At 40.5% G+C, this 14,692-nt stretch overlaps 1 protein-coding gene across 2 annotated transcripts in view; it reads right to left on the reverse strand.

Annotated features, from left to right (window-relative positions):
- Window positions 1-14,692, reverse strand: part of slc25a13 (solute carrier family 25 member 13) — a 46,038-nt gene that overhangs the window by 8,925 nt on the left and 22,421 nt on the right. For both annotated transcript variants that reach the window (XM_032535770.1, XM_032535771.1), the window contains exons 8-14: window positions 14,468-14,561; window positions 13,225-13,309; window positions 10,742-10,826; window positions 9,195-9,353; window positions 7,336-7,388; window positions 6,963-7,043; window positions 1,490-1,630 (exon numbers count right to left, since the gene is read on the reverse strand). In XM_032535770.1, the coding sequence (XP_032391661.1) occupies window positions 1,490-1,630; window positions 6,963-7,043; window positions 7,336-7,388; window positions 9,195-9,353; window positions 10,742-10,826; window positions 13,225-13,309; window positions 14,468-14,561 (698 nt within the window). The remainder of the gene's footprint in view (window positions 1-1,489; window positions 1,631-6,962; window positions 7,044-7,335; window positions 7,389-9,194; window positions 9,354-10,741; window positions 10,827-13,224; window positions 13,310-14,467; window positions 14,562-14,692) is intronic.

Below are 14,692 nucleotides of genomic sequence, written 5' to 3' on the forward strand. Positions count from 1 at the left end.
AGCCAGTTAAGCTGCTAATGTTAGCGGTAGCCACAGCTTGTTCATTGATTCCTATAGCTTTAATGTCTAACTAACTGGTAGCATTAAAAAAGAAAAAAAAACTATGTGGCTGTATACCTCACTAGTGCAAGCAGACAGATGTCAGAAGTAACAATATATTTATAAAAATAATTATAAAAAGAAGAAAATAATATTTAAAACACACCAACACAACTATTTTTATATTAGCCCCTTATGACTTTATAATCTTTCACGCTTGCTTTACAATGTGTTGGCGGCTAAATATTATACAACCCTAATATGTTCAAACAGTGCACTGTAATTTTTAGCTCTGTGCCATTGAAAAATACCAATTATGGCAATTAAGGTTAAATACAGCTTTTAGCATAAATTGTGTCTTTTCTTGTTCTTGAACAGAAGACCACATGGAATTGCTCAGGTAAAGTAATGTATAATTGTACAATAGTTAAATAGAAAAATCACATATGATTTAGTCAAAACAGTAATGAGAAATAATGGATGCTGTGAAAGTGTGAGGCTGATGAAAATACAATAGAATGGATACTGGACGACTAATATTCCCATTGCAACAAATCTAACTTGAATTCGGCAATACTTAAAATATGGCTTTAGGCTTTCTCCACGGTTGTACCTTCTCAATTTAAGATTATTAAGTTATTAAGTTATGTTTGTTTCCCAAAGTTCTATCATCAAAGAAGTAAATGTCTAATATCCTTATACCGACATGTTGTAGTGGCCAGACTTTTAACGGATGAGTTCTTCCTTCAGACTGTTGGTTGTTTTAAAGGGATTATTCTAACCAATGTATCTCCAACTGTCACTTCTGGCACAGAAATTAATAAGCTACATGCTTGCATATAGGTTGAATATAAAACAAAATCGAAAAAGTAAGTTTGTGTGTTTTGGGGGACAGATTGACATGAAACCAAGACATTTCCAATGGGATTTTGGCACTGATAGTAGGCGGAAGGTATGAAAAAAAGTACTTTTTACCTCTAAATTCCTAGAATTATGTGACTCTACTCACTGACCCCTCTGTGACTTTATTCTGCACATTAACTGGTGCAAACTAGTTGCTTATGCACATTTGGTCAGACACCAGTGTTAGCCTCAATAACTCTTAATGGAAAAGTTCAAAATTGACAACTCAGAAGAAGCTAAATCTATGGAAACAGCAATTTCTTGTGTGAAAAATGTGCATTTGAATTTTAAGATAAGAGCTGTTATTTTAAATACTGTTGAGAAAAAACTGCACTCTAATATATACATTATTTATTTCTCTATTGTATACTCTATAAACATTGCAGTAACATTCACAAGCTACAATTCTGCATTCTCTAAACTAATGCAATAGACCGCAAGAATTAAAATACTGTAATAGGAGTGAAAAAAAAGCACTTGTAAGAATAATTTGTGGCTTAGACATGTGCACTTTACATGCACCTCTGACCCCAACGATGTTTCTCACCTTGTAAAGTCCAAAGAAGCCGAGTTCCCTAATGACAGACAGGGCGCTGACCCTCGGCCCTGTGGGGATCTCTCCTGCCACCTGCAGACGGATCTTTACAATCTCCACAGGGTTGGTGAAGATGACCTGGGAGCCACCAGCCTAGAGGAACAGACAGACAGACAGAATTCAGTGGAATGAACTTCAGAAAGAGAGACATGGATCAGATATTCAAGTTAAACATGAACAATGACTTTAGTATATTGCAATGAACACCCAATTTTAACATGCATTTTGTTTGTTCAATATGAGATTTTGAGTGTGCTATCTGAGTTCCACTGACAAAACGTTAATTTCAACATAACACACTGACTGAAAAAACAACAACATGTGAATACAATCAAAATTGAAAATGTAACTATTATCTACTATTACTGCAACAAGTGATGCAATTTAACAATAGTGTCGCATCAGCAACCAGCTGTAAAACAAAGATGTAGAGAGAAGGAAAGTACAGGAGAGTACTCCAGCTGATGCAGTGGAGTCTGTCAGCTGTTTGTCTTCATCTCACAGACCCTGTGGGGACTCTGACTTTTCTTCTTCTCTCTGACCTCTCACTTCAATCCATTCTCCAAACCTGTACTTGTGAGGGCAACAATACTACAGCAAGTTCAGACTGGTTTCTTTGCTTTTTAGGTCGGCAGGGCTTTTATGAGTATAAGAGGTAGCTGCTGTGGGTAGATTTGTGGCGAGACAAATGCTTAACTGTGTCTAGTCAGGGAACATGACGGCATTTCCAGAATGCTTCTCGATACTGAGAAATGTTTACACCTTTGGGCGTAAGTGGGCTTTTTCTGACTTCTGTGTCTTCCATTTTCCTTTGTTTTTCTCTAGTCCTCTGAATGTCTTTTCCAGTATTGCCTCTCTCCCTTTCTTGCTTTGACCTCTTCTCAAATAATCTTGCTCATCTTCTCTAATATTGTCTCTCTCCTGCTACGGTTGCCAGTGGTTACTGTAGCTATACGCAAAATGGGTGGCACATCGCAATTAGATAGCAATCGGTTGCCATGGTGCCATTTCTGTCTTAAATAGGCCTGGTCTGTTTGTTGTTGTTTCTCTCCTTTTCTCCCCCGCCTTCAGCCACTCCGTTATGAATGATGGATTGTGCTTGTTGCCTCCTGCCTTACGGGAAGACATCAAGATCCAATCTTTTCACTCCAAGGGCTTTTTTTGCTCAATTTCCCTCAGTTTTAAGTGTTACCATATATTGCCCATGAGATAAAGAAGAGACAGAGATCATAATAGTCTGATTGAAGGTGTGTGCAGCCGTTTTTTTAAATAACACAGAGTACAGTGAGCTTCAGCTTCCGTTCCAGACCCAACGAGAGGCTGTGAATAGCAGGAGGGCTGCCATCAAAGCTGCTACATCTCACAGCTAACCCTTTATGATTTATTTCATGGAAAAAAATGAGTTGATTACATGCTGGCTAATTGCGTAAGCATCAAGAAGCTATGGGCTCCGGCCACTAGCAGTGTTGGCTGCTTCAATTGAATACTAATGAGACTGGAGATGGAGGAGATGAAGATGTTGTTTACTCAAGGAGAGTAAAGAGCAACATTGTTCAGAGAAATGAGCTGACAATTAGAGCTGACAACATGCGATAAAAGGAGCGACAGTGCAGAGCTTTCTGAGCACTTCACCATCCCGCGTTCCTACTTAAAGATCCTACTCGATTTTAACATGAAGCTCTGTTTTGTTTTGGTTTTAATTTGTAGTGCTGTCAGTAGTGGGACAAATTAAAACAATCGGTGCTGCCTAGGAGGAGTTCTCCTTTTGCTAGATTTTGCAGGTGCAAGTTTTAAATGTGTTTTTAGCCTCTAAACACGCTCAAAATGTCATTACCAGTGCCTAGCCTTGTGTAGTTGTTCCTTCCAAGTGAACATAGTGAATTTGACTGCAGTAGATGTGACAGAAAGGCATAAACATTACGACAATTGACTATTCACCAGAAAACTGGAAATAAACAGAGGTATGTGCACTGGCTGAATTAACAAAACCTTGATGCCTTTCTGTTACATCTACTGAAGTCAAACTCACTGTGTTCACTTGGAAGGAATAACTGCACATGGCTAGGCGCTGGCTAAAACAAGTTTAAAACTTGCCCTGTTTAAGCCTGTTTAAGCCTGTTGGGTGCAAAATCTAGCAGGAGGATAACTTGATGTAGACCGCACCAATTGTTTTTATTTGTATCACTACTGACAGCACAACAAATTTAAAAAACAAAACAGAGCTAGATGTTGAAATCGACCACAATTCACCTTTAACTGTGGAAAATAACTCCAAAAATTTTGAGCATCCGGGACAAGAGAGGAAGACAAATAGAAACGAGAGGATAGGACAAATAAACAGAGTGAGCTAATGAGAGAGGGAAAGATGGTGAGACAGAAACAAGAGAGAGGAGTAGTCAAAACAAGAGAAGTGAGGGAAGGTCGAGGTTGAGGCAGAGAGGTTGAGGGTTGTGATTATGGAGTGACAGCGTTGGCGGCTCTCTGATGATTCCCAGGTAATTACAAGGCAAGGTGATCCTTAGAAACCTGGGACGTCAGCACCTTATGCACGCATCACAGCTCCTGGCTATGTGTGTGTAGTGCAGAGAGCATACCAAGAGCTTAGCCATAACCAACACACATACACATGCCAAACACTCACTACATTAGCTGCTATCCATAAATAACAATCCATTTGTACTTAACACCCTTCATGCTACGTGTGCAGGTCTGGGTGTGTGTGTTTTAGATTCTCTGATAAGGTTTTTATAATTCACAGCAGGCCTTAATAAGAAACGAATTACAAAGACTTGAACCAACCATGCAAACTGTGTTACATTTACAATGAACACGAACAAAGTATTACTGTATTTTGACTTTCAAGTCTTACCCCACTCCGCCTCTCAGCAATGACCCAGTAAGTATTGTGTGTAACTTAAGTCCTAAAATGCAGGCCAGTAACTGCCAGATAAGCATCCAGCGAGCTCAGTCAACAGAGCATGACATTCTTACCGAATAATCATTAGAAACTGGCAACCTGTACTGGAGCCTAATAGTACTGAGCGACTGATTTAGAGAGGGTAGAAGGAGGAAGCAAGAGGAGGAGGAGGTAAGGTGAAAAAAGGGTAGGTAAGAAAAGCACAAAAATATCGCAGTAAGAAAAGCACAAAACTATGAGAGGTTTAGAGAAAAAAATGCGCCAAAACAAGGTGATAAGGAGGAGATAAAGATGCTTTGGAAAGCAAACATATTATATAATATTTCCCTGTTATCTACATCTTTCTTTCTTTCTTTCATTCTTTCTTTTGCTTTATAGACTGTAGACCTGAGGCTGACACTGTGGTCCAAACCAACACTTTCACAGCTACCAAATGATATAAACAGATTTCATGTGCTGCGGCTGGAGCCTCACTAAAACAGGGTTCAGGAGGGTTTGACGTCTATGTGTGTTAGTGATAGTGTGTGTGTATGTGTGTGTGTGTGTGAGATTGTGTGAGAGTGTGTGTGTGTGTGTGTGTGTGTGTGTATGTGTGTGTGTGCGCGTGTAAAATAAAGTGGCAGGCAGAGTGCAGTGCCAGCACTAACACCGGGGCCTCAGCCAGGATGAAAGGAGCTGTCACAACGGCTCGCTGAGGAAAAGAGGAAAAATCCATCCATCCACACTCCTCTCCTCTACATTTATCCCCTCCTCTTCCAATGCATCTGTTATAGTTTTGCTTCTGAATCCATATGTACGGTGGCCGACAGGGGCAAACACCCTGCTTCTCAAGAAAACACATTTGAACAGATAAGACAAAAGCAAATTAAGAAAACACCTTCATTAATTTGACAACACATGCACAGCATTTAGCACAACTTAGCAAAAATTTGCAGCGTGTTTATGTATTTGGTTGTGTTGTGGGTATTTGCAGCGTGTCAAATTAATGAACATGTTTTATTAATTTGCTTGTGTTTTTATTAGTTGCAGTGCGTTTGCCCCTGTCGTTCACCATACAGTTGGGTCTAAAAAAAACCACTACTTTTCTACTACTTTTCACCCAGTACAGTGAAAAACATTTCTTCAGTATATTTGCTTTTTTGTGGTTACTACACTTTTTAATTTTTGTCTCTGCCACAAAACAAAATTGCTCACAAAACAATTTGCAACTTTAACAGCAACTGTACCATGCTAAAACATTTCTTAAACATATTCCTAGAACTAATAAGGTCAATTGAATGTGCCTGAGTGGAGCTAAACCCATAATGACTTGTGTATCCTGAAATACTTTGCTTTAGTGATCAGCATCAAAAGAGGGTTGAGTGAAAGACCTTCTTTCATTTGCTCAGGCTAAAGCTGCCGGCCTCGATGGACAGTGTGTGTGTGTGTGTGTGTGTGTGTGTGTGTGTGTGTGTGTGTGTGTGTGTGTGTGTGTGTGTGTGTGTGTGTGTGTGTGTGTGTGTGTGTGTGTGTGAGTGATGTGTGTGTGTTGTGTGTGCGTTGGAGGTAGACTGTGACAGCTCAGTGATCAAAACCTATGAGGGGAGGGGAGCATGTAACTGGCTGGTAGGGGTCTCAGGTAGCAGCTGCTGTCAATCTTCATCTCCTCCTTGTAAGTGTGTGTGTCTGTGTGCATATGTGCATGTGTGCGTGTGTGTGTGTCCGTACACCTGTATGCTCTTCTGTTTGTCAGCATGCACAACTCCTGCAAGCATGTACAGTATGCGCATTTGCTCTTTCATGTGTGATCGTTACACGTTCCATCAACAAACAGCGACTTCTGGCCTCCAAACAGGTCAACGTCTGTCTGCTCAACTGTCACAAGGGCGGCACTCAGAAAACAGGTAAACATAGTTTAGAGATGTATGCTACACTGTCTGCGTACTGTACAGCAACATCTCAGCACAGTTCACGTCTTAACGCCTGGATGATGAAGAGGGGTTCCCTGTTTAGGTTTTTATGGAAAAGATGGTGAACACCGAAAAATGTAACCATGACTGCATTTGAGAAACATACCTACACACTGTTGCAAACACGCTGAATAGCTGTGATCATATTCATAATGACAACAGATCTCTTAGAAAGATATTTTTCAGAGTGACTCTAAGTGAGGAACTGGGAGGAACCTTTACCTTGGTGAAGACGTGCCACTGTTATGTGGGATTAGACACTTCTATTTGATTATCAAACTTCAAACTTCTTTCTGTTATAGACGGAACCCGATACCACATTTCCATAACAGTCTATGTCAAGCATGATTTACTTTCAATTATGAAAAGCCCTCTTTAGTCAATACTTAGAGCAACCTAATTCTTCTGACAAAGAGATATAAAAAGTTGATGGGATGAAAGAAATGCCATTTAATGTACCACTCAATAGTCAGTCTGCCTTAACTTCTGTTCAGGTTGTTTTTACTGACCTAGTTCTACACTTCAGTTCTCATTACAAAATGGTTGACTCAAGACTTACACATCCACCAGCCAGGACCTCAGCTGCCAGCGGGACTGTGCCATCTTTCTGTCTGGTCTTTCCTCGCACAAAGTCATTCACCTTCAAATACAAAGGTCCCAATATCAGGCAAAGAATTGCTGGTATGGTCAAACATGATATGATTGACAGTCAATATACAGTGTGCAATGTTTTATGTAGGAACTGAAAATGTAGAAAATGTCCAGATTATTTGGTTACTATTTGTGCATGTAACTAGTGGGTCATTATTCACATCTATTTCTGTGTGCAGTATTGCATAATATAAAACCCATCAAAAAAGAGTGAAGCAATGGGAGAACCTATGGAAGAAATATGTGAATGTGCAAATGCGCTTTCTAACGCAGCGACTTACTGTGAGCTTTATGGCTTTCTCGGGCGCCACACCCAGTAGCTGTGGTACAAGACCTATCATTAGAAAACGTTGAGATGATTAGAAAAAAAGAGGGCTGTGGTACCCCTACTCACTCACATACATAGACATACACCACTTCCACACAATCCACATGATGTGTGGCTTCCCGCTGCATGCGTCCGACCCTGTAAGATCCTCCAGACGTTAATGAAATCTATTGATGTGGAGTGTGGGGACATCAGAGTAGCAACAAGAGAGAGAGAAGAAGAAGGGGTTAAGAGAGGATGAAGAGAGAAAAACTGCTTCCCAGAATAGGAAAAAAGGGCAGAGTAGAAAACAAACCAACCAAAAGTTTACGCAGACCTCAATTACAACCCAGAGCAGGATAAAAATAAACAAAATAATCACAACAGAGCACAATGAAACTTGGCCCCCTACCCAGCCCTGAGGCGCACGCACACACACGCACGCACGCACGCACAATTTGTAACTTGGCTTAAGGAAGTGATGCCTGGACCTCATAAAAAGACCAAATCATTTTTTTTAATCATTTTTTCCATAAATGCTGACATACTTTCAACATCAAAGAATATACATGCAGGACATTGGAAAATACACCTAATTTATACCACCCAAAAAATTGTCCTGTTGGTCTTGTGCCGCTTTGTTCATGAGAGATTAGTAATTGTGTCAATTTTGCGCTGCTGATTCCACATTCTTCACTTAGTAGATTTATTTCCGATGTCTTCAACAAAGGCACTTTGAACTTATATTACATAACCACAGCTTGCCTGTCAGGAATACCTGTCTGTCTGGCCATCTATCTGGAGCCAGACCTGTCTGTCTCTGCGTCTGTGAAGCCATTCCACTCTTGATGGCTTTTGTGTTTTAGACAGAAATTCAAGCATTCAAGTTTCCTCTCGGGAGCCTGAGCTGTCAATCAGAATCATGGGATTCAAAAAAAGTCCCTGCCAATGTTCAAGGGGGACCTTTTTTCAATCCTTCTTCAATCCGACCCGACAATACTGACACAGACACCCTAACCCCACCTTGTGAAGACAGGGCAGGTAGTCATTAGGGATGTCGTGCTCTGGTATGTGCGTACCTGAATGCCCAAGGAGTGTGTGTATTGCCTACATACTCGCTAAGTCTGTATATGTGTCTGTATGAGCATGTAAGTCCAGACATGCAACATCACCACATCATGACACAAACCTAAAGGTATGTGGCCTTGCATGTGACGTTTATTGTCCTGCTCTGAAATTCCCCAGCCAGCCGGTAATCACTTCAAAAGAGACAGGTCAACAGAGAGGTGAACTCACACAGCCCTCCTGTCCACCCTACACTTTTCTTCTCTTGTCTTTCTTCTCTTCACTTTAATTCTTCTCAAATTTAAACCCTTTTGTTCAAAACCTGTTTTGTGGATGTGACTGCCTGTGTGTCATTTTTTCTTAAAGCTTTAGGTAAATATAAATTTGGGGATGGACTTCCGCCAATTTATTTTAATTACAACTAACTAATAACATTTGTTGTATGTTAAACCTACTTACATGGCTCTCAAGCATGACCAGGGTAACCACCATGATCTTGGGAAATACTGTTGTTGTAGTGTTTCTTTTTTTTTTTTTTTTACATGCTGTTAAGAATATAATAAATAAGTACAAATATAAATATAAGTATGGGGTGCAGTAATGCGGTGCATTATTGTGAATGCATTATAAACACTCAAGCATGTAAAAGCTACAGTAGCTGCTCCACTATTAATAGAGGATAAATGCTGCTTTAACGACTAACACTATGTAGATATCAGAAATTACACAAATTGGAGATTTAAATTTGTGTCTATTCATACTACTAACCTCGGTAAAGGCCAAAGATGCCCTCGTAGCGCACCACCTTCTTGAAGCAGTCAAAGCTGTTCTTGTACATGAGCTCTCCCACAAGGGAGCCACTGCCCCTCTGGTTTTGCATGCGTGTCTTCACCAGATCAATGGGGTACACTGCTGTGGCACCCACAGCTACAGAGAATTCAAAAATGGTTATTTACATACTGATTACATGTTATAAAGGTACTGTTTGTTTATGTACACATTTTCACATATAAGCGGTTTAGCATTATGATCATGCCAGCATTGTTCTGCCCCTGCTTTAACCAGCATCACCCTTATGCCGTAAATCTTTGTCTTCTGCAAGTGAAGACAGCGGTAATAAAATAAGTTGAAACATGCCATAGACATAAATGTGTAGGAGTAAAGAGAAAATAGTGTTGTTAGGGAGATATTTGATTATAATGTTTGAAGATACCAGTTTTTTATACTATTGTCCAACTAGAGATGCAGATTAAATGGTTTACAAATGAATAAAACAAATCTCAGGATCCCACTCATATACAGGAGACATTCATCAGGTTAAAACTAGCATTGTATGACAGGTTTGTGCTGCACAGTTTTGCAATACAAATGGGAAGTCTTGTACAAGCAAAAATTCACAGTAAGAAGTAAGAGAGTTGTGCTGTGAGCACTGCAAACAAAATCCCACTCACTTCTATTATATCGGGGTGAAAAACAAAAAAAGCAGGTAGTTTTGCTAAATACCACTGGGGATAGGTGAGAAAATATGTCTTTGTAATTTGGGTGAACTAAAGAAGAAGAGGAAAAGGCGGAGAAGGAAGGGGAAGTCTGTGGGGCTTATGTTGAGAAAAACGTCAAAGTGTTTTGAGTCCCAGTGTCTTCGGTCCGTCAGACGGACACAAACAAAAAGAACCGACCCAAGGCGACAGACTTAATTAGAGAGAGACCGAGAGAGAAGAAGGGATGACAGAGCCATACCTCCTTATTAAGCTGTCTCCCTTGGGATAGAAGGAGGAGAAATAAAGGAAGGGAGGAGGATAAGAAAAACAGTGGGGAGTCTGAAGCCAAACACAAGGCCTAGGCACCACCCTTCACCCCCACCCTCATCCTCCCTCTTCTGATCACTCACACAGGTACAAAAGAATCCACACAGGAGGGTTTTCCCATGGCACGCAGAAAGGCGAGAGACAGGACGGAGCGAGGCAGAGGGATAGTAGAGTGGGCAAAAGATAGAGAGAGAAAAAGAAAGAGAGGGAGCTTCTCTTTAAGCAGGGAAGCAACAAATGCTCTCGTAAGCAAGGGAAAGAGCAATAGAGGAACCATTGTCCACTCTCTCACCCTTTTCTCATAAGAACATTAGGGTGTGTGTGTGTGTGTGTGCGTGTGTGTGCGTGTGTGTGCGTGTGTGTGCGTGTGTGTGCGTGTGTGTGTGTGTGTGTGTGTGTGTGCGTGTGTGTGGTGTTGGTGGTGGTGGTGGGGGAGGCAGGTATACACGCAAGCAAGTCGTTGGGTGGTGGGGTAAAGAATACAGGGAGCCAATGGGGCGTGACTCTTACCCCCTGCCACTGACCCAACGGAGAACCTGTAGGCCGACTCTGCCACCTGGACAAGAACGGGGCGGGAGACGTCACTGCCCAACTGCTGCTCACACAGCGGAAAAGAGACAATGTAAACATTAGTTCACAAGTGGGACACAACAGAACAACAGAAAGACATGACACAAGACAAGCCACTGTTATAGACATTTATTTCTCTCTACCAATCCACATACTATTTCTTATATAAAATGTTGCATGCAACATCTGGTTATTAAATCAATCATGTGTCACAACTGCTGCATGGTGTGTGACAGCAAGTCTCAATTTCATGATGTGTATATATATTGAATGTTTGTTCTATATGACAAACAGTAATACTTTACACATAGTTGTGGGGATAATTAATGTCAATACTGTGTTTACTGCATATTAAAACATTGTATTATATGACTTTCACACATGTTTAGTGTGAATGAAAAACATTTACATACCGGTACTATTATATTCAAGTAACTCCCCCCTATGTTTCTTGTCTGCCTAGTTTTATTAATTGACTATTATACTGTTTACCAATGTCCATCATGAAATTGAGACTTGCTGTCACACACTATACAGCAGTTGTGACAAATGAATGATTAATTTAACAATAGAATGAGAAGGTGTGTTCAAATTTTTGGCCTGACAGTATATATAAATATATCATATAGAAACAGAAAAGCTGTAACCAGACAATGTTTGGCATATTTAAATAAGTTAAACTACTATTTATTTTTTTAATTTTTGTTGTTCATAGATTGAGTTAGAAATACAGAAGATATTAAGCTTTCTAGGTTTTATGTAACTCTCTTCTGTCCTGGCTGATTTGAAGTACAATATATAATTGTGTCCCAATGTTCAACACGGATGTAATCACACTTCATAAATATTTTAACATCTCTAATTAAACAAAAACACATACGTGAGGTATTCTTTCTGATTCAAGGTATCAAAAGTATAATGTTTATTCAACATACAATAACACAGTTTTCCTTTACATATGATGCATCATAACTTATTTCAAATACCCATTTTCCATGTATTGCCCTTCTGCTGCTTATGTCATCTATTGGCATACTTGATCATTTTTATTTCCACTGCTTAGAGTTTTCTATTGCTCACTTGGGTTGACAGTCTCACCATTTGGGCTTTTGTCAAATAAAACTGGAATCAAAGTGATCTTAGTACACCTTTGTGATCATCACCCTGCCATGCAAAGAGCAGAATAGTGTTTGTAGCCAGCATTAGTAACATTAGTAACAATGGACACACTGCCCGGAGGGGGAGGGGGGGAGTCTAGAACAGGTCCACTTGTTAGAGTGAACTCCCACCCCCCTCTACAAATCATCCCCAGAGGTTTATTTCTGCCCAAATGTCACCTTTAAACAGATATTTCTCCGTTTCTACCATCTACCCCAGCTCTGTCTGCCTAAGGACTTGTGAATCTTGGCAATACTAACTGTCAGGATGTTTGAGGGAGAAAGAGGGAACATGTTAACAGGATATAAAGAGAAAAAAGGCAAACCGATACACATGTAGATCAAATAAGAGAGAGGGAAAGAAAAGTAGATCAAATAAGGAAATGGAGAGAACTAGCAAAAGATGAGGAGAGAGAGCTCCAGCTAGCTGGCGGCCAGCCCCTGAGGCCAAACCACAAGGGCCTAAAGTGGCTCATTGTGGTGGGACTGGCGTCTGTGTAGTGCTGGGCCCCTTTGCTTTCTCCCCTTTGGCCCCCGCCTGCTCCAATATGGCCTGGCCAAGCCTTTACTGTAGCGCTGAAACCCACCAGGCAACACAACTCTGACCAAACAGCCCAAGAAGGACAACAGTGCTCTGCTCATCTGTCTGGCGGTCCAATAAGTTCTTCTTCATTTTCTTCATTACCAATTGCTCTTGTTAGCTGCTGCAAAGTCACTTCAAATCTATCATATGCACTGTGAAGCCTGTTTGAGGTTTATAAGGGCTTGAGGATGGCTCTGCTTGTCTTTACTGGATTTGTGAGTTTTGTCTGTATGTTTTGTTAAGACATCAACCACATGCCAGAGAGAGGTCTAGTGGTGTTTTCTCTCAAAAAGTCTATGATGGGAAGTTGGTCTAAATCTTGAAATAAACTTTTGAAATTGAGCGGGGCTGACAAACACTGGCAGGTTTTGGGGACAAACTTTCCACTTTATTTCTGACAAAACTTGTTTGCATCTGTGTTTCCTGTATTTTTTAACTTTTACTTTCATGTTAATCTAAAACAATGTCTCAATGAATGAATTGTGTAATTCATGACAAATAAAAATAATGTTTTGGTTTAGGGGATTAATGACTTGTGAACAGGAGATATCATTAACTCAATTACAAATCTGAGTCATCTGCATTGTGACATCCAGCCCTAGAGAATGTACTGAGACAGAAAAAAAGAGCTGCCATTGTGGAAGAGAAAACCAAACACATCAACAAGTCTTCATATTCTGTACCTGTCTCTGGACCTCAGCCAAGTTGTAGGGAAGGGCGCCTTCCTCCAGTGCAGCGATCTGCTCAATGTCCATTAAACCAACACGTCTGATGAGGAGAGAGAATGAAGAAAGTGAGAAGTTTCAAGTAACTTTCAACTGTTGTAAAAACTCTTAGAGGAATATAATATTTCATCAATGCATCAACAAGTCCATGACATTTTGAAGCACGATCTGTCAGTCTGAAGTTACTCGAAGTTTACGGACACTTTGCTATCGTTCCATGTGAAAATATAGTGCCATTCAAAAATCCAGGCCGGTGCTTGGCATGGTTGAGTAAGACTGATCTATATGAACTGACAACTCCCACTCCTTTATCCCTTCATCCAAGTATAACAAAGATATTTAACCTTTGGATTTAAAACTACTGCCTTTTCTGAGTCTTTCCGTTGCTCTATGGCAGTCGCAGATTTCCCAGGCTGAGGGAATGGGGAACGCCAAATCCCCCACCCACCCCTCTCCTCTGAATATTGGGGCTATTATCTCTCGCATCTCCAATCAAGGAGAGTGGAGAGGGCTATTAAAGTATCCCATTGCCCAGAAATAATAATCAGGTGGTGTCTCAGGCCGGGGTTAGGAATTATGAGTGAACTGGTTGGGCTGTAAGGCAGACGCAAAGGAAGTGGGGGAAAAGTGAAACGCATACAGTTGTTGTGTGCCACGGATCATAGGTGCGGGCATGGCCCTTTTCTTAAGATAAATGGGAGTTTGGATTGGTTTTGGACTGACAGATGATTCTCTGGCACTAATGTAGTCATGTCTGACTCTTTTGATCCTTTGCAGAGAAGTTTGAGAAAAAAGAAAGCACTCGTCTCGTCGGGGGGGCAAGTGTGGGATAGACTTGCTCATTACAAATCCCTGACTAACTGAAGATAATATTAAATGACGTAAGTATGAATTCAGTTGTGAGGTGCTATTCCTCCGTTAACATACCAACAATTTCCTCAATTTAGTTGCCTGCTCTCAGGGAAACACAGAATAAATGCCTAAACCTGCTTGACCATCATATCTACACTACTAATGATTATTTCCTTAGAAATTATATGATCCACCCCTAGACTAGTTTAAATATTCAGAAAGTTATACCTAAATCGCTTTCACATTAACAAAATTGAGGTATTAAATCAAAGCTGGCATGATTTTTGTGTGTGCCTTTTTTGGGCTTCCAAATTGTGTGTGTATGTGTGTCTGTGTGTGTGTGTCTTACCCACGGTGCTCTGAGAGGTCAGCCAGCTGAAAGAGGATGTTGACCTCCATGGGTGTCACCTGGCCAAATCTCTGAGCTGCTACAATGAACTCCTCTACAAGAAAGACCTTTTTTAATTTAGTATTTACTAAAATGAAGAGCACCACACCTTAAGATACAAACCAACATTAACAACTATTCACACAGATTAAAAAATAAGTAAATGGGGAAACAGTAATATATATA

Source organism: Etheostoma spectabile, chromosome 14 (assembly GCF_008692095.1).
Source record: "Etheostoma spectabile isolate EspeVRDwgs_2016 chromosome 14, UIUC_Espe_1.0, whole genome shotgun sequence".
NCBI lineage: Eukaryota > Metazoa > Chordata > Actinopteri > Perciformes > Percidae > Etheostoma > Etheostoma spectabile.